This window comes from Balaenoptera borealis (genome assembly GCF_965194805.1).
Source record: "Balaenoptera borealis genome assembly, chromosome: 16".
In the NCBI taxonomy this organism is placed as follows: domain Eukaryota; kingdom Metazoa; phylum Chordata; class Mammalia; order Artiodactyla; family Balaenopteridae; genus Balaenoptera; species Balaenoptera borealis.
Genome location: NC_138872.1, coordinates 33280984 through 33304146, shown reverse-complemented (window position 1 = coordinate 33304146; position 23163 = coordinate 33280984). Strand labels below are relative to the sequence as shown.

Sequence of the window (23163 nt, the reverse complement as noted above, 5' to 3'; positions counted from 1 at the left end):
ACGTTCATCTAATGTTCAGTTAGGTTCAGCTGCCCGAAGACAGCTGGAACATGTCTTGATTAGAATAGCCATTCAGCAAATATTTGTTTCAATAAATGTATGAATGAGTGAATGATGAACCAACAAACTAATAAATATCTATGTTATTCACGGTTGTAGGTATACCATTGATTGAGGCCAGAAAAAACCCTAAGAATGTCCAAAAAAAAAAAAAAAAAAAAAGGCATGCCACATGTTTTAAGCACTTTAAATGCCTTATCTTTCCTCACAACAACTCTGTGAGGGAAGTTTACTGTTCCTGATCTTTAGTTGCAGCCAACATAAATCACTTTGGCTACCTTAAGCAGAAAGAGAGGTATTAAGAAGTATAACATAATTCATATCATTGTTAGGAAAGCTGCAGAGACAGACTCTAAGCTAAACTTTTAGGAGTTACTCCTCAAATCACTAAGCAGAACTGGACAGCCAAAGGGGCTGCTGGAACCTAAAGAACCAGGAAGCTGCTGCTACAGATGCTGCTCCAAACTCAGTTTCTGCTACAATTTGGAAGCTTCTCAATCAGGAAGCTGCCTGTCAAGTCAGGAAGCTATTACTACAGTTGCCAGTTTCAGAACCATGCTGCCTCTGCCATTATCCACACCAGCTAGAAATGAAGGTCCCAGCCCCATCTCTCTTCCCACATAATCTAAGCCTGAATTCAGAGTTTTATGGCAATGCATTTGATTAGCAGATCTAACTCACATCCAGAACACTAGCTGCAACAGGTTCTAGAAATGAAAACTGCCACCCTCTGTAAGACAAGAAATGATGCTAGGAGGAGGCAGGAATGGGCATTAAGTGGGCTAATTAATAGACTCACAGATAATGAAACTGAGGCACAGAGATTAAGAAACTTGGTCAAAGACACATAGCTAGTAAGTGGCAGGGCCAGGATTCAAACTCAGGAAGTGGCCCCAAAGACTAATAAGGCATTGGAGAAAATGATAATAATTCAGTGCACAGGCAGGCTCATGGGTGTGAGGTTTCCAGTCCTGACATACAAACTTTTTTGCTTATAAAGAGCAACTTCTAATTTACTATACTTATTAATCCTGACATCACCTCTAGAATTTTAAGTCTGGTAGTTGCTCATCTTCAAAATTCAAAAATATATCATTAATTTATTTGACCATTTTAATTTTGGTCTAGAAAGTGTTCTTAAGTGTTTCAGGGTGGGGAGAGGGTGGGGAAGAAAGCCGAAAAAGGTTATGGCACCAACTAGTGATGGAAGACATCCATACTCAGGCTTCAATAACCACCTCCAACTCCAGCTCCTCATATTACTTCCACGGTACAAATTAAAAGAACATTTAAAAGTATCTTGAAGTTATTTAGGACTTTCTAATGGAACATCTTACTGATTCTACTTTCATCAAAAATTTTGAGAAACTATATTGCATGCAGTAGAATGATGGTTGTTTAGCTTCTGCTTGGAAAGTTGACCATTATACAGCTCTTATGGACTGGAAACCTTGGGACTAAAGCCTGTGGTGTATTCTCTGTTATCTGGAACTGTATTGCCACACATCCTTAGCACAGTTCCATCTGTCAGTCTGCCTATCTCTCTCTCTCTCCATCTATTCACCCACCCATCCATCTCTCTATGAGAATGACCCAGATAGCAGAATAAAAACATTAAACTGTATCCAAAATAAATATATCAATAAGTACGGACTAAGGCTGAGAGGAGTGAGAAGGGTCATTTCCAAATCATAGGATGGAAATGTTGAAAGTTCCCCACAGAGGAGAATGTGTCAGCTACTTTTTAAAGACTATAATTTGGAACAGAGACCCTTCTGGGGTGGGGGAAAGAGGAAATGCTTCATCTGACATGACAAGTTATAAATCACAAAACTGTCAGTTTGGGAAGGGGAAATATTTGCTGAAGATTAAGTACATGGCAAAGGTACATCATTAAATCTAAAGTGATTAAAAAGCTCAGTTTGTTATCACATACCTCTACTCCATCTTTAATGAGCACACAGCCTCAATAACCATGAGCCGTAGTCTAATCTATCTCCACGGTGCAGAAGGAAATGATAAATGTTTTCAGCATGACTTCCAACAAAGTGAGTCTGAATTAATTATTCCGTGTGCAAGTGCAAATGGATTTGGTTAAACAAATGAGCCTACCCGCCAAAGACATCAGCCAGACACTGGACTGAATTCATATTAATCAAACGTACATCAGACTGAATCAGTGACGTGCACAGAAGTAGGGCTGCTCAACACTTATATTTTATTGATAATTCCTAACCAATTTTTATGTTTATAGAAGTAATATGTGCTCAGAGCTTTTAAAAGTCAGATGAGGCTAAAAGTCTGACAATGAGCAACAATACTTTGGAACATCCCTGGTGGCACAGTGGTTAAGAATCCACCTGCCAATGCAGGGGACACAGGTTTGATCCCTGCTCCGGGAAGATCCCACATGCCGCGGAGCAGCTAGGCTTGTGCGCCACAACTACTGAGCCTGTGCTCTAGAGCCCACAAGCCACAACTACTGAGCCCATGTGCTGCAACTACTGAAGTCCGTGTGCCTAGAGCCCTTGCTCCGCAACAAGAGAAGCCACTGCGATGAGAAGCCCGCGCACTGCAACAAAGAGTAGCCCCCGCTCATCGCAGCTAGAGAAAGCCCGCAGGCAGCAACAAAGACCCAACGCAGCTAAAAATAAATAAATAAATAAATAAACTTAAAAAAAAAACCCAATACTTCCCTGCCTCCTCCATCCTCCTCCCCATTCCTCAGAGTCTACATTCCAACTTGCTGTTCCTCCTGGTTTTTAAAATCTTTTTATGTCTAATGACCATGATCCTGTATAACTTATCAGTCTTAGACACTATATGTTGATATCATTAGGCCTCATCACATACACTTACACATGCCCCTGTGCATAGAGACTTACCTTCCCCTGTTCTCTAAATACAATTATGTCACATTTTTAAATTAAATCAACATTCAGTGTTTAAGTTATTACAACTATATAAAGTTGATCACTGCTTTATTGTACGATATTATTGTTTCTGTGCTTAATAGTTATTTCTCTTTTGCATTTGCTTGCTTTGCTTTGTAGCTATCCCTAACTCTACCCACACCCCCAAGAGCCTCTCAGTGTAACGTCCACATGTCCACCTGGCAGAATAGGCTTTCAGTTCCCCAGCCTCCTGAGCACTTGCCTCTGCAGCTCTCCGCCCTCCAGCTCCAGGCCTGCTCCACGGCTGTTGACCCGGGTCTCCCCTTTGTTGCTCTCCTAAATTTTTTGTATTATTTCTATGATGATTTCCTCTGCCCCACTTTTTGTTTTGTTTTTTGCAGATTTCTTCTGCTCCATCATTGTCTCTGTTTCTTTTGAGTTCTTTATTTCATATTAGTCTTGGTTTCTACATTTTACAATGGAGGATTTCCACAAATACCTGGTGATCTTTGGCTATGAGTTCATAATTTAAGGGTGAGGTATTAAAATGCTAATTGGAAGCTCTTGCCATGGGTAGGGCTTATAGACTGGTGGACTTCATATAGGGTGACTGATTTTCATTCAGGTTTTCCAGAGATGGATCCTCTCATCTCCGCAATGGCCAGGGAGTGATGCATGAGGATCCTGTTTTAGACAGAAAGGTCCAGACAATCCTCTTTGAGGAGATGGCATTTAACTGGGAGGCCCTAAATGCAACAAGGGAGGAAGCAATGTGAATATCTGGGGCAGATGGGTTTCAGCAGAGGAAACGGCAAATGCAGAGTCCCTGAGATAGAAACAGGTTTAGCAAGGATGAGGACCAGCCAGGAGGGCCCTGTGGCTAGAGCAGAGGAAGCAACGGGGAGACAGAAGGAACGATGTGCATTTATAATTTATGGAAACAATTTTCACATAGACCTTGTCAGAGACATTAAAAAGCCTAATATCAAAATATTTAGTGACAGTTTATAGAAACGAATCTGAATCATTTTTATGGTACTTGACATCAGACAAAAAAGATCACGATGACTTGCCTTTGTTTGGTTAATCAGGCAAGCTTACAGTTACGTGAAATTATTTACCCTTGTTCAACCTTGTGAAGATTGTGAAAAATGAAAAATCTATACCTCATAAACACTTACACTAGAGACTCTGAATAAGATATAAATCTGTCCACACATCTTAGCTAAATCAAAGGAAGCAGCTCATGTTGAGAAAAATCGAAAGCTTAAAAAAAAAAAACTCAACCAGTTGCCAAGGCAACAAGAAAAAAAATTAGACAGAAAATATATTTTCCATCTCAAACACTATCACATTCGAAAGCTGAGTATCTTCTGGCCCTGCTTTCAAAGTTTTATTTAACCTTTATTCAGTCATTCCCGGAGACGGTGGAAGAATTGAGAATCCACAGAACCCAGGCCTCTGTCAAAGCTGGGGGGTGAGCAACACACTAGTAAAAAGCGCTGAAGGGGAGGGGAATAAACCCTCTGGTTCACAGGCTAAGGCATAAGAACTACCTTCTTTACTTGAAATTATTCTGCTACTTTTCCTGTATGACACGATTTTGCAGATAACTTCCACTTATGAGCTAGACACCAAATGGTTATTGAGAGACTGGAGGAAGGTCAAATAATGTGCTGGAGGATTTCCAGATCCTTCCCCTTGAACTTGTACAATTTCAAAGGGTGACTCAGAGCTGACATTAAACACCATCTGTGCTCCTCAACCAGCCACCCCGCTGAAAGTCCTGCCGCCCGCAGGCTGCCAAACACGGTCTCGACTCTCCCCTTGCCAGCTTTCTCCACCTGGAGGCTCCAGTGCTTCTTGGGGTCCCTGCGCCCCCTCCTCTATGAACCCCCCGCAGGTCTCCAGGCAGAGCTGACCGGCCCACCCCACGTCCGGCAGGGTCTAGTGTACGGCACCCAGTGGCTCTTCCACATCCTGCTGAAGGCCTGTGCGTAGCTGTTTTCTTAGATCTGATTGTGGCTTCCTCGAGACAGGGACCCTGTCCTAGCTACAGTGAGACAATGGACCCAACACGAGCCTGGCGAAAGTGGTATTAGCGAATGAGACAGAATGAATTAATATACTGTTCTAGATTTTAATGCTAAAGAACAATCTCAAAACACCATCAACAAGTAGAGGGAAGAATCTGGAAAGCTGGTGGAGGGTAGAGGGAGGCAACTGTGTCTGGCCCCAGCTCAGGCCCTGGCCAGCCGTGTGACTACTGAACCTCTCTCATTTTCCAAACTGAGTCTGCAGAACGTTGCCTGTGTCCTGAGAGATGGTAGCAGGTGTTCCATGAAAAAAGGGCTCGATTTTCCAATAAGTTCCAGATGGTGGGGTCAAAAGCATAAGTCAGGTCTTTTTACCGTAGGCCTTTGTGCAATAGTGTCTCACCTGGAGGAGGATGGAAAGAAGCGGAGCAGGCCAAACCCCTGAAAACACTGACTCTCATTTTCATGATTGTTGCTCTTCTCATCCATCTACACTCTGTAGATTTTTTTTCCCATAATGACTATAGATTATTTTTAATTAAAAAAAAAAGCTATTTTACTAAAAGAATTAGTCAAATTAGAATGTAACCTAGTTGGATGAGCTTGTATTTTTTTTTCCTGTGTTATTATAGAAATGATCCTTTTTCTAAAGTTACACACTATTAGTTTCGCTATCAAAAAAATTTTTTTTAACTTTGGAAAGTTATATTTGAAGAAAAGCACTCACAGGATAGGAGAACCTCTCACCCTGGGTACGGGAAGCCTCCACCATAAACCTTCCTCCTGGCAGGCAGTTCTGTTCCGGCCTCCAGAAGGCTTGGGCTTAGAGGGTAGCTCCTGATCTGCTTTCCCCAAAACTGGCACTGCCTTCCTGACAATGAGGGCATAAATACCACATCTATGAACACACGCTTAAGTAGATATCTGCATTCCAAGGGTCACAAAGATGAAGGGAATCAAATGTAAACACACGTGAAGTTTTGTCTCCTCAATGCCAAGGACAGCAGGCACATCTTAGATGAATGGGTTCTAGGCAAGAGAATTATAGGACCACTCAGGTAACTGAACATAGGCCAAGGGTTAGACAAAATGGAAATGATAAAGATGCAAATCCAAACTTTAGCCTCTTTCTCTTTTCTATAACTATTTCTACAGCTAGCTTTTCTATAACTATTCTGTGTGTGTGTGTGTATGTGTGTATTTCTCTCTCTCTCTGTCTCTCTCTCTCTCTCACACACACACACACACACACACACACACACACACACAGCACAGGGCCCACATTAGATGGACTCTGTTCAGGACAATCATTTATAATAACATGGTGAAGCAGAGGCCTACAGATAATGCAGATGTCACGAGGCTCCCAACCAGAGCTGAGCTGAACAAACAATGTTCCCCTTAAGGTATTTTAAAGATCAAGAGAAACAGTTTGTCAGTGTTACAGGGGTGATTTTTCTTCTTACCGATGAATAATCTCATTTAAATGAGTATCATTTAAATCCTTTAAGAGTCTAAAGAGAAACTAGGGACAAAACTCAGAGGAATCTGGAGCAAAAAACTGAAGAAAGGAAGAGGAGAAGCAGAGGAGCCTATTTTAGGACTATTTTAAGAGGAAAAAGCAAAAGTACAACACTGTAAGGTATGTGCAACCAGGGGCACGACAGATGGGGAGCTCCGGGTGTGACAGGAGGACAGACCTGTCAGCCACATAGCACTGCTGCAGGAAGGCAATGACCACCTTGTTCCAGAAATGTAAAGAACAGCACAGCCTTGGACAGCTGCCCAGAAACCTCCACCTGGAGAAGCAGATCTTCTGTAAGATTCTTGAGCAGAGATCTAGGATTAATGGGATGCTAAGGTCTAAAAGATGTTAAACTCTAAGAGATCTAAAAGATCTCATCCTGCTTTCAGGATGAGACTGAGAACAATACTATTAGTAAACAGAATGGTTCTATGCTGGAAGAATTCTAAGTCTTCTCAGTGATTTGGAGTATAATATACCCACCAGCCATGCTAATCCCAAAAATGTAAGCAGTGGATAAGAGAAGCTTCAGGTAAATATCATGAAATTCTATTCTACGGCCTAGCGCTCCATCTAAGTTCCCCCTTCACACGGGGAGAGTAAAGAAAACCAAGGCAGGAACACATGCAGTTTTCACTCTACCCAAGAATCCTTCAAAAATGTGCAGAAGTCTCTCCTAGGCTCACTTCCATCACTCTTACGAAATGAAAAAAAGAAAAAAATAGGGGGAGAGGAGGACCGGGAGCATGAAAGCAATGCATTATAAGAAAAGAAAAAGAAAATATAGCAAAACTGTAAGAGTTTCTCTCTGAGTGGAAGGATTATGGGTGTTTATCTTTTTCTTCTTGTGCTTTTTTATATTTTCCAATCTTCTACAGTAAACATGTAAACAAGAAAATGTTTAAAGAGAGAGAGAGATCAAAGGGATTAGAGAAATCAAATTGAGACAACTCAAAGGAAGCCACACAACTATTGCCACTTAAAAGCAAATGCTTGCTCTGTCTCAGGCAGTGTCTCTGTTCATCTTCCTGTTTCTTCAAGGACAACAGTCATTTGTCAAATATTTATTAAATGTGCACCAAACGCCTGACCCTGGATGGAGAAATGAAAGGTGGGGCTGTTGTCTTCAACAAACTTGCCGTCAAGAAAGACTCAAAAGAAATAAAACACCAAGAGCACTATAAAATGCTAAACCATGTTCTTTTGATGACAGCTATACTCAGAGCTTATAGAGAGCAGAGTCAGAGGTGCCATAAAGAGTTCACTGAACCGGGACTCCAGACCTGGCTCCTAAAGGAAATGGGGATTTGGATAAACTCCCATGGTTCTCCACAAAATGATCAAGGCTAGGTTGAAGTGTCTCTGCTTTCTCTTGGTAGTTAATTAATATGGTTCTGTTTAAAGACAATGCAGGGCTTGTGTGCCCTTGAACCTTTTGTCAAAGTGTCACTGTAAACTTCTACCATTTCTAATGAGTTGGCATGAAAATTATAGCAATGTTATATTTTCAAATTGATATACTTTTAACTTTTTATAAATTATATGTATATAAAAGTGCCTAAATCATAGCTCTATTAATCTTCACAAACTGAACATACCTGGTATAACCAGCACCCAGATCAAGAAACAGAACAGCACCAGAACCCCAGGAGCCTTTCTTGTACCCCCTTCCAGTTACTACCCTCCCAAGTGTTACTCTCATTCTGACTTCTAACACCTAGGTTGCTTTGTCTTTTTTATACTGTATATAAATGGAATTACACAGTAGATACATTTGATATCTGCCTTCTTTCACTCAACCTTCTGTTTGTGAGACTCATCCATGTTGTTGTAGAGAGTAGCAGCTAGTTCATCTTCAATGACATATGTGTTCCATTGTATGAATACATGACCATTTAGTTATCCATTCTACTGAAGATGGGCATGTGGGTGGTTTCCACTTAGGGATGTTATAGTTGGTGCTTATATGACTATTTCAGTGCATGCCTTTCCATGAACATATGGGTGCATTAACTGCTGGGATACAGGGTACACAAATGTTCAGTTTTTAGAAATCCTGCAGGTAGGTGTCATAGCTTATCTGAGAATGAAGGGCCCATCTCTGCTTTTTCCTGTTCCTGGCTCTAATGACGGAGTCCTATATCAGGCCTGGTCCAAATCTGATCTATCACTGAAGATGGGGAGCCCCCAAACCATTCTATTTTCATCTACCTTAAAAATATTGTCTTCATAGACATTGCCTATGCTTATTTTTTCCTAAAGAAAAGGCTGTTAACTAAGAAGGGCAGAAGAAATTACATTGTTATTAAAGGCAAATTATAAAGGACAAGCTCCCTAGTAAAACACAACTTATAATTACAATTATCTTCAAAATAAATCAAATTATCTGTATAAACCCAATGACTCACTGGTAAATTAATGAAAAATATGACAGTGTTCAGCTTTTAATTGCTTCTATTGCAAAACCCCCAAACCCAAACTTCGGTTATCAGGCAGTAAAGAGGCAATTAGTTTGTAACAGATGTGTCAGTAAAAACCTGTTACAATGTGGCCCCAGAGCTAATAGTTCCCAAATTTATGAAGTCCATCTGTCCAATTTTTTCAGGTTTTCACTTTAGACAATCCTACTTAGATAGTCCCTCCAAACTAATTGCTTTTTGTTTTGTTTTGCTTTTGCTCGGGGTCTTTTTTTTTTTTTTAATATTTTCAGTATATAAGCTTCATATGAGCCCTGTTATCTCAAACTCAAAGTTTAATTTCTTTTCCAGAACATTTTTTTCATAATACTAAACCTCAGAAAAACAGCAGATGACAAGATTATTGAGCAATAGTAGGGCTGAAACTAATTAAGGCTTTCAGGCTGTGTTGCTACTTCTGTTTGCAAAAAGTAATCTTTTTCAGGTTATCAAACATCACCTGTGACCTTTAAAAAGAACTCCCTGAAGTCATTCATTCATAATAAAATCTGGTTAGACTATTACAATAGTGAATAATGTAAAATGATGCCAATTTTCAATTATAAGACCTGATAATGCTTATTACACATCTTCAATATTACTGAATAGGTTTGAAACGATCCAAATAACAATCAAATACATTTTGCTTGGCACCATCAGATGAAGAAACTACAAATAAACACAATAAGGAAAGAGAAATGAGAAATAGAATAATTTCAGGGAAAAAAATTCCCCCAGTAGCATATCCCCTATGGAGATGGAAGGAAAAAAGAATTTGCTCTTGGTACAAGATCTACTCCCATTCAGGTAGAAAGGGTGGTTACTCTACTGATGGGAGAGTGGGGTCATAAAGAAATGACCCCTTAAAGCAGTAAGGAATAACTTGAAGGGCATGAAAAGGAACTTCATGGGCCCTTCCATGGCACCTAGAATCCCTACTCTGCTGGCTTCCTAAGGTTATGACATGCCACAGACCAATATGTTTATTCATTCAACAAATATTTGTGAAGGATCAATTATGTACCATACACTGTTCTACAGTCTGGAGATTCTGTGATGAACAACACAGCTATGGTCCCTGCCCTCATGGAGCTAAAGATCTAGAAGAGGAGGTAAGACAAGAAATAGAGAACTCCACAGATAAATTCTAGTAAGTGACATATAGGGTGCCCCAGACAGCAACTAAATACTGGATATTGTAGGGAGAAGGGGTCGGGGGTGACTTAGTTACATACGACATGTGATAGAGTTAACCAAGTGTTAAATATGCTGAATCCATTATTCATAACTAACACCATCTGTAGCCAGGTAAGTGATATCAATATTTACTGCATCTTTCCATTAGTTATTTCAATATAACTATTTTGGGGGGGCACTTATTTTTATTTCAACCACAAATAAATGCAGAGTTGAGTATGGTGTGGTCTCTCTTCAAAGAGTGGATGATCAAGTCTACAGAGGAAGCAGCCCCACAAATAACCCTCCAGACCACAACGTGAAATGCACTGTAACGAAGCTGTGAGGGAATCTAACTGAAGGCAGGGGAAGACTGCAGAGAACAAGGGTATCCCTGTGAAAATGTAGCACTTCTCCAGGCCTAGAAGGAGGGAAGGGAACTCTTGGGAAAGGGAATGGGCAGGAAAAACCTTAAAGTGGTACACAGGTCATGGCATGTTTGATGGGCAGCCTGCAGACTGGCTGAGCAGCAGGGGAGGGGACCAGAGTGGTGGATTCCAGGGCAGAGACAGGAGGGCTTATGGGTGGAGAGATGGGTGTGGGCCAGACTACAAGGGGCCATGACTCAAGGCCGAGTGGGGGCTGCAGAGCAGCGGTACCACAGGGCACTATGCAGACATTTTCCACCCACCCTCTTACCTAGATCCACTCTTTACCTGGCTCCACCTTGCTCTGCCCTGGGAGGCTGACCACATGGACTGCACAGATGGGCACCCCTGCCCTCTTTCTTGGGGTTGAGAAGCAAAGAAAGGCCTGGCAGGAGATGCAAGGAGGGAGAAAGGTAAGGTGGGACTACTTCCCTGGCTCCCTTCCTGGGTGGTTGCCATGGGCTGACTGCATCCCTCCTCCAAGCTCACAACTCCCGTCAGGCAGCCCACTCACCACGGCTCCTGGGAGCACGCTCTCTCAGGCCCCGGCCATGCTTCCCCTTGTGGTTTTCTCACTCCTACTCACAGCTTTGTACATAATCTCTTTTTAAGCTTCCCTCAAATTACCTGGTTGGACTGTGTTATCTGTCCCCCACCAAGACCTGAACTGATGCAGTCATGCAGCAAGGAAATCGGGAGGTGGCTGAGGAAGGCATTAGAGGCAAATGCAGAGAGGGAGATGCCTGTGGGAGAAGGAGGGGACTGGGGGATGGAAGGTCATGATGACAGAGAAGAGTGGGTCATCGGGGAGGTGGAATGCCAGACTAGCCACAGACTACAGCACTTATGTGAAAACTGCCGTGTGCCAGGCACCATGCCACAGGCTCTAACAAAACTCACTTAACTCTTACAGCTTCCTAATGAGGCATCCCATTGAACAGATGAGGAAACTGAGGCACAGAGAGCCTGAGTGACTTGATTAAGGTCCCAAGCTAGTAAGTGGTGAAGCTCAGATTTAAACCCAGGGAAGTCTAGTGCCAGAGTCATGTCCTGAAACCTCTGTGCTAGTCTGACCGCTCTGGCTGGGCAGAGAAGGGCCCTTCAGAATTCAAGATCTTGGAGGAGGCAAGGCAATGGTGACAACAACTCTGGGGAAAGCCATCTGTGTAGATTGCTGAAGTAAGGCTACTTGAAGAAAACCTTGCTACCCTGTACAAACTCTGCCTCAGTGACAACGTAGAATCTTGTGCAGAAATCTAAAAAAAAAAAAAAAAAAAAAAAAAGACTATGTCCAAATAAATTACAGTCAGTTGGGAATTCCCTGGTTAGAATCTTGGGCTTTCATTGCTGAGGTTCCAGGTTCAATCCCTGGTTGAGGAACTGAGATCCTGCAAGCTGCGAGGTGTGGCCAATAACAGAAACATAAAACCCTACGGATTTACCATAAAACCACAATTATTTTATGTTCCTAAGAAACCTCACACTATCAAAACACATATCACATAAATAGTTATTTCAATATGGGAAAAGGAGGATGGTGGTTAGAGCTGGCAAGACTAGATAATTTTTCCTGTAGGAGCTTCGACAATAAAGAGTTTAATTATATTTTGTTACCATCTAAAAAGAATAAATGACTTGATCACAGACCAACAGAGAACCAAAAGCAAAACCTGAACAGCACAGAAAAATAACCTGCATCCAAGTTCACAACCAGCGAAGACAAAGAAAAGCTGGCCTTGGGCCACTCACCTAGTGCGGCCGTGTGCCCTGTGCTCCACGGGCAGCCGCTTCCTTCCTCCAGCCCAGGGGAGCCTGTGAGGGCGCTCACATCACAACCCCTACTGGTCCAGAAAATGCAAAACATGCTTCCAACACACTCAGATGCATAATACCCAGTTCGCAGAATGAACTTACACCGTAAGGAAAATATTGGTCAATAATGTTTGTGTGGGGTCTCCTGCAGCAGATAAAGTCATGAAATCAACAGGGCTCTGTGACGCGTAATTACAGCAGGGCATGTCCCGTGACTTCTTTTAAATGGCATCTCACCATCTCAACTCACTACCTGAACTCAAATAACTTCCATAGCAACAACTTTCCTTTCCTTAAGGAGAAAGAGAGGAAGGGAAAATGCTCCCTAGCCAGACTCGTATATTTTTCATTTGCCCGGTGCACGGCGAGGTTGTAAGGAGGAATGCAACAACGAGCTCTTAGAAATGTCGCGGGGGGTGGGGGGGTTGCAGTCGCACGGTGGGTGTCTGACGATAGCTGATGATAGCTGCTGACTGTGCTGAAGGGTCTCTGCCTTATTCTGTTCTTCCTGAACATCCTCAGGCGGGGTCCCAGGCACAGGAAAGACGGGGGCTGCAGAGAACGGTCCGTTTCTGCGGTTGTTCCCTCGACATCAGGGCAGGTTGCCATGACTGTGTGTACACTTAACTTCTTTTTGCAAGAGGGGGCAGCTGGTAGATGACATTTGTTAATCAGTACTGTTCCATACACTCATATTAAAAGGAGCCAAGAAAACCTACGCTACTGTGAATATTTATCCTTTCAGGTTCAAACTGCTAATTTGTTTTAAAGGAGGACACCCTCTCTTTGCCATATAACAGGAGACAGTCAATAAAGGACTTTGAAAGGGATATGGTTTAGCTGAGTGTATTGCCAATTTTTAAAACCTCCTGTCTTCTTGATGTCTCAACACCCCTCAGCAGAGGCTGTGAGCACCCGCCAGGAGACCAGATGCGCAGCGTGATGAGGCTGGTCCCTTCTTGCCCTTCCCTGACTGTGACTGAGTGACATTCAAACACACCAGTAAAAATCCCTTCACACCTTTTGCTTGTGTGGGGATCGTGCCTGTACCTGGGTGCTCACTCTCTCTCAGCTCCTGACCCTCTTGCTGAGTCGGTTCCTCCAGTGCTCCTCCCACGAGGCCTGCTGCCTAGCTTGCGTGCCTCCCTCCTCTAGGACCTGTGAGTATAATAAACCCTCTCACTTAGTATGCTTCTCCAAGTGCGGCTGTGCTGACAGCATCCTTAAGGAACCCACGAGGGGCACTGGCTCCCCGTTTACAACACACTAAGCGATCTGGTGGTTCTGAAAAGGAAGCTAAGGCCTCTGATGACCGTGGCAGTTGGGAAGACACAAACTTCAATCCACATTGCAGAAAACTGGAGATTTCATCATTAAATTCTTCCATGGGAACATATTTCCCTTAAAAATGCCAGTTTGGGAAAGAGAAATTTTTTTAGGCTGGATATGGTCAATTTATATACAAATGTATATAATTTTAACTAATTCTATTTCTTATGTTTCTGATCTATTTTGAAACATTGAATCCGGATTTCTTTTAATATGATTTATCCAATGACTGGTAATATTTCTCTCCCTGTTACCATTTGCTTTCATCTCGCTCAATTCCCTAAGCCCCCTCCTTTTTCCAAGAAGGAGAGGTTCATTTCACTCAAACCATGATCATGGGTAAAATTCATAGTCAAAATTCTAGTCCACTTTAAACTACGTTTGATAGCTACCATAAAGAGTAGCACCTCTAGTCCTCTTGACTAAAGGGTAAAAGTAGACAGTAGATAGCTGTAGGCTTTAGATCCTTGTGCAAGATGGTAACTTGAGCTGAATCTTGTAGACTCTACATTGCTACTGCTTCATTTGGGAAATAACACTTTAGATCAAGGCAAAATGTAGATACACATGTTAATATTTCATCCCAGATCTCTACTGCATTGTTTAAACGATAGTTCTTCAATTATGGTGGAAGAGGAATATTCATTCGTTCATTCATTGTTTAACACAAATTTCTTGAGCAGCTGTTATGTGTCAGGCATTATTCTAAATGTTGAGGATACAGCAGTGAATAAGAGAAACAAACTGCTTGCTCTCATGGAGCTTATGTTCCCACTGGTAAAACAGACAATAAACAAGCAAATAGAGACTTTAACTAGAGACAGTGATAAATCCCATGATGAAGATAAAGTAGAGGAAGGGGATAGAGAATGATGTGGATGGGGAAGCCAGGTTGGATGGGGTAGGCCAACAAGGCTTCTGGGGAGTCACATTTGAGCAGAGATCTGAAGGAAGTGAGGGAACAAACAATGTTCCAGTGGAAGAACATTCCAGGCTAAAGGACCTGCAAGTGCAAAACCCCAGAGGTGGGAATGAGCTTGTGTGTGGCTGGTGAGAAGTGGGTGAGGAGGAGGGGGCATAGCTAGGCAGGGAGTGGCCAGATCACGTGGGGCCCAGAGACCAATGGAAGAGATTTGGATTGTGTCCTAAGTACACTGGAGGGGTTTAAGCAGGAGAGTGAAGTGGCAGAACTGAAAGTTTACAAAAAGGTTGCTCTGGCTGCTGCTGGTGAGTGGGTCAAAGAGGGCAAGAATGTGACTGGAGACCAGTTAGGAGGCTACTACAGAGTTAGTGCAAAATGGCAGCTTGGGCTTGGGTGGAGTGATGGAGGCGGTGAGACACTGCCATACCTGGAACACATCTTGGAGACAGAGCCTGTGGGACTAATTTGTGCTGGACACAGAGGACAGGTTTGGGGCCTGAAGAACTGGGTGAAGAGAAGAAAATTAGGAGAGAGGCTGAGTTGTTTGTTTGAGGGGGATCAAGAGTTCTATTTGAACTTAAGTTTGAGGTGCTTATTAGATGGCCATCTAGAGCAACTGAGTAGGTAGCTGAATGTACGTGTCTGGGGCTCAGGGAAAGCTGGCACCATAGAAGTTAAAAGAGATCACCGAGGGACTGAGGCAGAGGGTGAAGGGAAGAGGCCTGAGGTCTGAGCCTGAGATGCTCCAGGGGTTGGAAATCAGTTAGAAGAGCCAGAACCCAACAAAAGAAGCTGAGAAAGAGCAGCCAATGAGGAGGAAGAAGAAGCAAGAGGAAGGGATGTCCCAGAAGCCAAGTGAAGAACAGGTGTCCAGGAAGGGGGTGACCAGCTGCATCAACTGTGCTGTTTGGTTAAACACGATGAGGACTGAGAACTGACCATGGGATTTGGGAGACAAAAGGCACCACAAGTCCACAATAATAGCAGGGGTGCAGTGTGTGGAGGTAGGGGAGGGGAGGACTGGTGGGGAGGGCAGGCAAAAGCCCGACTGAGTGGGTTGGAGAGAAATTAGGAAGAATGAAGAGAGTGTGTCAGACAAGCTACACTCCTCTTTCACAGCCTTTTGCTATAAAAAGGAACAGAGAAATGGGGGCAGTAGCCGAAGAGCAATACGGGGTGAAGGGAGGATTTCTTTTTCTCAAGATGAGAGATTTTATGCTGGAAAGAATGAGCCAGTCAAGAGGGGAAAATCAATAATGCAGGAGAGAGGAGATAATTGGAGGTGTGATGTCCGTGACCAGGAGAGAGGAGCGGGAATTGCATACGAGTGGAGGGAACGGCCTTAAACAGGAGCACAGACTTAGTTACTGTAACAGACAGGGGCATCTGGGGACAGAGGCAGGTGGTAGGAGATGAGAGAGTTCTTTTTCTGCTGTTTGAATTTTCTCAGTAAAATGGGAAGCAAGAAGCAAGGTTTATGGCTCATAGGGTGATCCTTAATAGAGGCCGAAATGACCCTGCTTCCTCTAGACCTGGGCAACAAGCAGCCGATGGTCCGATGGGGGCGCCAAAGCCCACTGGGCAGCCCAGTTCCCCACGTGAGAACTGCCAACTGCCAAACCCAATTCTTTTTCTTTGTTTCTTTTTCTTTCTCTCTGTCTCTCTTTTTTTTTGGTGATTGATTCCCATTGCGGAGTTTACTCATGTTGTAAACTGAGCTACAATTTAGTTTTAGCAAAATAATACAGTGTATAACATTTAAATTAATGCTGTTAATTTTTTAGTTTTGTCATTTATTGCTTTGGTTTTTAAATTGTATTAAGCACAATAAGCCTACAGGGCTTTTTTTTTTTTATTTTTTATCTTAAGCATTCTTACCACACACACACACAACTTTAACTCTATGAGGTAGTGAATGTGTTAATTATTTTGATCTTGGTAATCATTTCACAGTGTATAAGTATATCAAACCATCACACTGTAAACTTTAAATATATACAATTATATTATTGTCACTTATTCCTCAATAAAGCTGTAAAAAAAATGTTGAGCCCATTTCTAAGAAGAGGAAACAGTTGGGAGAACCTGACTTAGCAGCCAGGAGAGGGCAAAAGAAGGCAAATCTCTGAGGAATAAAAACCAGCAGGGAAAAACTACTAATCCTTCAGCAACACTTAAAAAATTAAAAATCTTTGATCCATTTGCTTTCAATTTCCCTAGTGAACCTTTCCTATTCAGTGAGAAAAATACTCATGTTCCAATAGGGAAAACAGGCTAAGGACATTCACAAAGAATTCATAGGTAAAAAACATGAATGGCCAATCCATACGAAAAAATTACTGCATTTCACCCATAGAGGCAGAAAGTAGAATGGTGGTTGCCAGGGGTGGGGGTGAGGGAAATAGAGAGTTAGTGTTTAAAGGGTACAGAGTTTCAGATTGGGAAGAAGAAAAAGTTCTGGATTTGGATGGTACATTAAAAAAATTCTGGATTTGGGTGGTATAAACAGTCCTGGATGGTACAATGTACTTATTGCCACTAACTACACATTAAAAAAAATGGTTAATATGGTAAATTTTATGTTATACGTTATATACCACAAATAAAAAAAATTTGCATTTAACTGGTAAAGAAATGCAAATTAAAACAACGAGATGGGGACTCCCTTGGTGGTACAGTGGTTAAGAATCCACCTGCTAATTCAGGGGACACGGGTTTGAGCCCTGGTTCGGGAAGATCCCACATGCCACGGAGCAAATAAGCCCATGTGCCACAACTACTGAGCCTGCACTCTAGAGCCCGTGAGCCACAACTACGGAGCCTGCATGCCACAACTACTGAAGCCCATGTGCCTAGAGCCTGCGCTCCGCAACAAGAGAAGCCACCGCAATGAGAAGCCCGCGCACTGCAAGGAAGAGTAGCCCCCACTCTCCACAACTAGAGAAAGCCTGCACAGCAACGAAGACCCAATGCAGCCAAAAAAAACAACAAAACAAAACAACGAGATGACAGTTTGTACCCATACTCTATCCTCAGTGAGGTCACCAGGTGGGTAAGACCCTTGTGGAAGAGGTGGATGTCACCCAGGACGCAGGGAGACCAGTCCCCTCCCAGCTTGCTGGGTGGAGGATAAGCAGTGTCACTTTCCCAGAGGGCTATGGGACTCAAATGCTTTGACACTGTAATTTGGCTGTCAAGAGTCTATTCTAAAGAAAGCATCAGTAGCCAGGCTCAGAATATCTAACTAAGTGCATATGTATGCATCCAGTCTATGCTGGAAGGCCAGGAGGGCACCACCAATGGACGACAACTTGGAGGAGTGTCTGGAAGACACAAAGCACAATGGGCAAGATAGACCATAAAACTCAAAGGTGCTGGACACCCACACACCCCCCACCCAGCTGAAAGAAAATGGCATGCAAAAAGTGAGTTTTCTAGCAGAAATCTGAAATGATCCTGCAGTCAGAAGCAGGAGGAGCTGTAAGGAGAAAGTGTGGGGAAGGGAGGAGGAGGAGGTCTGTCTGGACATTATTTAAAGGGATCAGTAGAGTTGAGCCAGGTCTCCCCCATCACACACCATAAACATGTTCCTTCTCAGAGCTGCCAGCTCTGGTGTGTGTCAGCAGGATGCAACATGAAACGCATGGGACACTGATGTGCACAGTGGCATTATTTGTAAGAGTAAAAATATTAATAATAGCTGGCAAAAATGGTTAATAAATTATGGCATATCTATATAATGCAATATTTTTCAGCAATTAAAAATGATATTTTTGAATTTAGATGATATCAGAAAAGGCTCACAGTATAATGTCTAAAGAAAACAGACAATTGGCAAAAATTGAATCAGGTCTGTGGAATAATCCACAGTGGAGCTCTGTATAAATGTTGATTTTTCTGATTTTGATAATTGTACTGTAGCTGTATAGGAGAATGTCCCATTTTAGGAAATACACACTGTACTAAAGTATTTATGAGTGAAGGAGCATTAGGTCTACACTTACTCTCAAATGATTAAGAGAAAAAATAATATAATTCTCAAATGAATAAGAGAATGATGAAGCAAATGTGGTAGAATATTCTCAATGGGAGAATATGAATGCAGGGTATAATTTTTTAGAAAAGCAAATAACCCAATTTAAAATAAAGAGCCAGTGATATGGACAGATAATTCACAGGAGAATAAATTAAAATGTCTAAGAAAATTATATAGGATGATGCTCAAACCTTACTAGTAATCAGAGAAATGCCAATTAGAACAATGAGTTCTTGTTTTTCACCCATATCAGTAAGGATGTGGGAAAACAGTCATTCTCAGACATTTTTGGTACAGGTTTTTGGAGTGTTAGCAGTACTTATGTAACAAATTTGGAAATGTGCATGCCCTTTGATGCAGTAATTCCACCTTCTACGCACCTGTTCTACAGAATGAAAAAAAGCAGCATGCAAAATTATACGTAGAGAATGACCCTTATTTGGTTTAAAAAAAAATAAAGAGCTACAAGTAAATCACAAAAATGGTAACAGTGATTAAGGATTATCTCCAGGTTTTAAAAAGGAGATGGTTTTCTTCTCAGCATCGCTTTTAAAAAATGTATAAAATACTCAAACAAGCAGGAAACATACAAAACCGAAAACAGCAAGCCTCCATGTACCCAGCAACCATAGTTAAGTGATGTTAACAGTTATGAGAAAATAAGTCATTAGATATATTTGAAGACCATCCCAACTTCTTTCCATCCTTTTCATCCTAGAGTTTCTTCTTTCTAAGCTTTCTTCTTTAAGCTTGTTTGTATTTTACAATGTTAACCTATTACCATTATAACAAACACGAACCTCTTGAACAGCAGCGTTGAATGGAAACAAGCAAATCATTTGCACACTGCTCAGAATGCCTGGGGGACCTCGGTAATTCCCTCTATTTGTTATTGGAGAAACTGGGGTACTGTCAGGTACCTCCACTTGCATGCCATAAGATTGGCTAGTTACAGGTCTCTGAGTGGAAACAAAATGCCATTTAGAAACAAGTAGATTTCACATCTGAATGCCCAGGTAACTCTTCAGTGGATCAGTACATGGAGAAACAGCAGTTGCAACATGACAGAGCCGGAAGGAAGGCCTGTGCTGATCACCTTTCTTTCTAGTCCAACCACTTTGTTACTGTTGAAGAATTTAAGTTCTAGAGCAAGCATGTGACTTGCTCAAGACCAGACCGGGAACTCATATAGGGGAGAATAAAGGAAGGGCTCTACCAGCAGCCTGGTACTGGATCTCTCTTTCCCTTTTTGGAAAATGAGGGCTAAAAGGCGCCATAGCTTTGAGAAGGTGTTCCCAGGATATTCCACTGAAAATAGGTTCCCTCCAGATTTCCCACACCTTGAGCCTGGTCAGTGCCCCCTGCAGTGGACACAAGAGAAGGGGCTTTTCCCTTGTACTGGGTCCCTGGTCTTGTTCAGGTTGAGATTGTTCCTCCAAATCCAAAAGTCTGTTTGGTGATCAATCTGTGCCTCTCAAGTATCAGCTCTTTGGCCTTACTATATTATAAGAAACTATATAATTGGCCTCATTGTTGGGATTTAAGGACACACACATGAACACACACATTCACAGCCCCACAGCTCTGGATTTTCACTTTATATCTCTCAAGAAGATGAACAACAGAAGCAGTAAATAGCAATTCACCTGACCCAACATGATGGACTTTTAAATGAAATTTTGCCTGACCAATAGCCCACGTGGTTGCCAAGACTCCAAGATGACCCCTAATGATCCCCATCTCCTGGTATTCACACTCTTGAGTAGCCTCCCTCCATGCTGTAGTGGGGTAGGCCTGTGTGACCCATAGAACATGGTAGAAGTGATGGTCTGTTGCTTCCAAGATTAGATTATAAAAAGCACTGTGGCTTCTGTTTTGAGCACCCTCCACCTCTCTCACCTCTCTCTTTCTCTCAACTCACTTGGGGAGAAGTCACCTGCTATGTCTTGAGCACACTCAGCAGCCCTGTGGAGGGGCCTGGAGAACTGAAAACTCCAGCCAGGAGTGACATGAGTGAATCTTCTTGGAAGCAGATCCTCCAGCTCCAGTCAAGGCTTTGGCTTGACTGCAACCTCATGAGAGACTTAGAGCCAGAAGCCCCCAGCTAAGCCACTCCCAGATTTTTGACCTCCAGAAACTGTGAGGTAATGAATGTTTGTTGTTTTAAGCTGCTGAATTTGGGGGTAATTTGTTATCACTCCCAATAGGTAACTGAGCTCACTGTCCCTCAATATCCAGTATGCTACAACAAAGTTTTTACCAAACTATATTTTAGAGGTTAAGAAATGTTGGTCACAGACTTCCACATGATTTTTTAAAAACTTAATTTAATTTATTTTTTATACAGCAGGTTCTTATTAGTTATCTATTTTATATAAATTTATTTATTTATTTTTATTTGTTTATTTTTGTCTGCACTGGGTCTCCGTTGCTGCACGCGGGCTTTCTCTAGTTGTGGCGAGCAGGGGCTACTCTTCGTTGCAGTGCGCAGGCTTCTCATTGTGGTGGCTTCTCTTGCTGCGAAGCATGGGCTCTAGGCACGTGGGCTTCCGTAGTTGTGGTGCACAGGCTTAGTTGCTCAGTGGCATGTGGGATCTTCCCAGACCAGGGCTCGAACCGTGTGCCCTGAATTGGCAGGCGGATTCTTAACCACTGAGCCACCCGGGAAGTCCCCATAATTTCTTATTTTCTCAGTTGATGAAACTCTGATAGTAAAAGATGTTTCAAAGGACTACAGATTGTTGCCATAACCCAATACCTGAGCAAACTGTGCCTTTCAAAGTAGGACTGGGAAACTCTCTCATAAAGGTTTTCAGGGTGCTGCCTCCCAGCAGGCTCCCCCTGAGCAGGCTGCTGAAATCCTCCATGTGCCTCTCAGATGGCTCTGGATCTGGGACAATACATCAGGCTCTTAGGTATGGCCTGGCTGGCTTTGTCATCCCTGGTCTCTTTCTCCAGGACACTGTAAATCAAAGGCCCAGGCTAAAGCTTATCCATCAAACCCGGAGATGAAAAGAAGACAAGACGAAAGGAGACATAAATAAAACCTTTCCCCTGTGAGACAGCATGACAGCAGGCTAAGCGATCATTTAATATCAGCCTGAAGTAACATTTTCCTTTCTTTATTTTATGAACTTTACTTGGACTTCCACAGCCATTCTTTTTTAAACCTACCCGTGACAAACAACTCTGAGTTTGCTGATAAATACATCACTGTGGGAAAATGTCTTCTAATCTGGACATTTCAGAAATGGGTTGCTTGGGTTTTCTATCACTAAAGGGTGAATTTAAATTCTAAGACAGCAGAGACTGTATCTAGTTCACACTTTCTCCCCAGGAGCTAGCACAGTGCATTTATTTACCAACTATGAATTTACTTTCTATCTTTGAAGGCCTACCAGTCAAAGGGTATCTGCTGAGTGCCTATAGGTACAGCATGGTGGAAGGAGCTGTAAGGGCCATGAAACTTAACATGGCATAGACCTGAGGCACTGAAAAATACTATCAGGTCCCCATGTGTGTCCACTGGAATTCAGTAGTTCTTTAGGCATAAACACAAACGTGTGACTTTCTTAGCAAATTACCTGCTGTTTAAATAGTCCATAGAGTTGCTATGGTGCCTGAAATCAATATAACATTCACTGAGTACTTATTATATGTAATGAAGGCAAAGCAGTTACAAAGGTGAGGATTACAGTTAATAAGCAAAGTTTGAGATTGAAAATAATGGATAAAGAGGTAAGAGTATAGATGATTTTTTTCCTTCTAATGTTCTGTATTTTCAAAGTGTCCTAAAATTAGCATGTATTGGTTTTAAAAATCAGAAGAAAACGAATGGTATTCCTGAAGGGGTGGAATCAGGTGAAAGGGGGAAAAATATTAGGCAAGTCAGCAAAAATGAGTCAGGGAAAGGCGACCTCTGCTGGTGAACCATTATGGTGAAGAGCACGAGCTTCGGAGTCTGCAGGTCTGGGTTCAAATCTCAGCATTGCTGCAATATTGGCTCTGTCTGTGGGGAGGTAATTTTGCCTTTCTGAGCCTCAGTTTCCTGATCTATAAAATAGGGATAATAGTGTCTTCTTTAGGTAGAGAATGAAGATTAAATGAGATAATACACTGAAGGATCTCAGTTCAGTAAATGGTGGCTATTACTTCTATATTATTATGGGTGACAGTGAGTGATATCTGATACAGCTCTTGGTGTTACTATAGCAACCCCAAATTTCTCTCCTGATACACAGCTGTAGAGCTCTCCCCTACCCCATTCTTCTACCACCTTTCTTTTTTACTGTTTTCTCTTCTCTTTTCTCCACTGCTTTTGTCTCTGCCAGTTGGAACCAGTAACACTCACTGGGGTGCTTAGGTCTGCAGGCGGGATGTAGTTTAGTGAGGCAGGGCCAGATAATGTGATTCACAGTTCCTGCCATCCTGCCAACTCAGTATGTGATCTCAAACCTCTTAATCACTCTTGGCAACTCTGTCATCTAAC

The 23163-nt window shown here is 42.3% G+C and overlaps 1 protein-coding gene across 9 annotated transcripts in view; it reads right to left on the bottom strand.

Moving 5' to 3' along the window:
- The window catches only part of SHLD1 (shieldin complex subunit 1), a 108408-nt gene that overhangs the window by 27270 nt on the left and 57975 nt on the right, over positions 1-23163 (bottom strand). Inside the window, exon 5 of one of the 9 annotated variants that reach the window (XM_082359197.1) lies at positions 1420-6019. The exons of 7 other annotated variants lie outside the window; for them this stretch is intronic. In XM_082359197.1, the coding sequence (XP_082215323.1) occupies positions 6005-6019 (15 nt within the window). In that variant the 3' untranslated portion in view covers positions 1420-6004. Of the gene's footprint in view, positions 1-1419; positions 6020-21110; positions 21300-23163 lie in introns of those variants that run through there. One more of the 9 variants, XM_082359199.1, reaches the window with a different exon arrangement.